At 37.0% G+C, this 2500-nt stretch overlaps 1 protein-coding gene across 1 annotated transcript in view; it reads right to left on the reverse strand.

Annotated features, from left to right (window-relative positions):
* Positions 1-2500, reverse strand: part of LOC115211772 — a 412137-nt gene that overhangs the window by 145577 nt on the left and 264060 nt on the right. Inside the window, exon 86 of the mRNA XM_036503112.1 lies at positions 608-790. Coding sequence (XP_036359005.1) covers positions 608-790 — 183 coding nt within the window. The remainder of the gene's footprint in view (positions 1-607; positions 791-2500) is intronic.

Genomic DNA, 2500 nt, shown 5'->3' on the forward strand with positions numbered 1-2500 from the left:
AATGAATTCCATTTTAGTAATGTATATTAAGTCTATTACATGTACCGTTTCCAGAAGACATAACTATTCTTCACTGAGAACCAATGAGTCAGGCTCTATAAGACAATGCAGAAGTCTCTATATGGTCACTTGACTTGCTAGAATTAGCAGCCAAGTATCCCTTAATTCACATCTGTCTTAAAGAAAGAAAGAATGCAATAGATAATGTGGTTCTTGACACTCCTAAAGAGATGGGGTGAAAATGGCAAGAATACCTTTGGCTATAAGTCTGCTCAATTTGGGGTCATCTGGGGATAAGCAACAACAAAATCATCAATTATCTTTTGCAATTAGCTGAAGTAAGTTGTGGATTATTAGAAAGAAACACTTGAAGTAGATATGAACTTATAAGTATGAATTGGTAATTTAATACCTTTTCCATTATGTAATAAATACACACTGGATAATACAAACCTTGAAAAGATGGAATAGTTTTGGATGAAACACCTTTAATAATTAAACATGCAGGATTAAGACAGACCTGAGGTAAACCACAAAAGAAGCTTGTAAAAACACCTTCTTGGTAAACATCCCTGAAATGAAAATAAAACAACCAAAGTGTACATACCTGATCGTTATCTGTTGCCCTTAGAGAATATACTGGTGTTCTGAGTGAATGGTCTTCATAAACAGTAGCCAAAAATGGAGGAAGAGATCCCCACTGAGGTCCAAATTGGTTTCTTTCTATGTTGATTGTCAGTATTTCAAATTGATCACAATTGGGGTTAATATTGCGAACACGGATATTTAGCTAAAAAAGATCATGATATATCAATTTATTAAGAATTATATAAAAGCAAAATAGGAAAATGAGTAAAAATCATTAAGTTTACTAGTAACTGTATTTTGAGGCAAATAATTAACTGTATGTGAGGCAATGGTTGACTACATTAATGTTGAGACAAATGGCTGATTGTATGTTGAGGCCATCGTTAATCATATTGCCTTCACTGACCTTCTGAGACAAGTGAGACTTGATGTTCAGTTTGAATACCTGTCTCAAGTGGGCCTTGTTAAAGGGGCTATGTAACTAACTAATACAGAGCAGCAAAGAATGTTATTGTAGAAATAGAATAGTTAGAGTGCAGAGACGATGTGGGCAAAATGTTTTAGTCTGTTGTGAGTGAGACTTTCCTAATTAGACAGATGATCAATAAAAACAAAACAAAATACTATAATTAAACCACTTTCAAAATCTTTCGTGTTTGAAATATTTCTAGACTATCTATCTGTTTCAAATTAATGTGAAAAATAATCAAGAATTCAAAGGAATTCATCATCATCATCATCGTTTAGCATCCGCTTTCCATGCTAGCATGGGTTAGATGGTTCAACTGGGATCTGGGAAGCCAGAAGGCTGCACCAGGCCCAGTCTGATCTGGCAATGTTTCTACGGCTGGAAGACCTTCCTAACGCCAACCACTCTGTGAGTGTAGTGGATGCTTTTTAACGTGCCACTGACACAGGTGCCAGATGAGCTGGCAAATGGCCACGATCAGATGGTGCTTTTTACGTGCCACCGGCACAAAGTCCAGTTGGGGCGGCGCTGGCAACGGCCACGTTTGGATGTTGATCAATTTCGATTGACTATTATAAATCATTTTTTTATTAAGATTGTGTTAGGAACATAACTTAACAAGTGTTTTTTATATAAATTTATCAAGGAAAATTTTAATTTCAATGTGAACATTTTGAAATTGGTCAAAACTAAAAATCTATATGTCTCATGCGGAAGTTCTGAACAAATAAAAGATAAAATAAATTCGGGATTTATAAAATGAATTAGCAACAATGAATTAAGCGTAGGAGTGGCTGTGTAGTAAGTAGCTTGCTAACCAACCACATGGTTCTGGGTTCAGTCCCACTGTGTGGCACTTTGGGCAAGTGTCTTCTACTATAGCCTCGGGCCGACCAAAGCCTTGTGAGTGGATTTGGTAGACGGAAACTGAAAGAAGCCTGTCGTATATATGTATATATATATATGTGTGTATGTTTGGGTATCTGTGTTTGTCCTCCGCAACATCGCTTGACAACTGATGCTGGTGTGTTTACGTCCCCGTAACTTAGCAGTTTGGCAAAAGAGACCGATAGAATAAGTACTAGGCTTACAAAGAATAAGTCCTGGGGTCGATTTGCTCGATTAAAGGCAGTGCTCTAGCATGGCCACAGTCAAATGACTGAAACAAGTAAATGAGTAAATGAGTAACATAATTGCTATGAAACTTAATAGTAGTATTGAATCTCAGACTAAAGGATTGCAATTTCCTTTTCACTCGCTAAGCATTGTACTGAGCCCTTGAGCAAGGTATATAACTGTACTTGCTCTAGTTTACCTAAAAGAAAAAAAATATAATTGACTTATTAGTAATGTGGAGGTGCAATGGCCCAGTGGTTAGGGCAGCGGACTCGTGGTCAGAGGATCACGGTTTTGATTCCCAGACCGGGCGTTGTGTGTGTTTAT

This window comes from Octopus sinensis, linkage group LG5 (assembly GCF_006345805.1).
Source record: "Octopus sinensis linkage group LG5, ASM634580v1, whole genome shotgun sequence".
Lineage (NCBI taxonomy): Eukaryota > Metazoa > Mollusca > Cephalopoda > Octopoda > Octopodidae > Octopus > Octopus sinensis.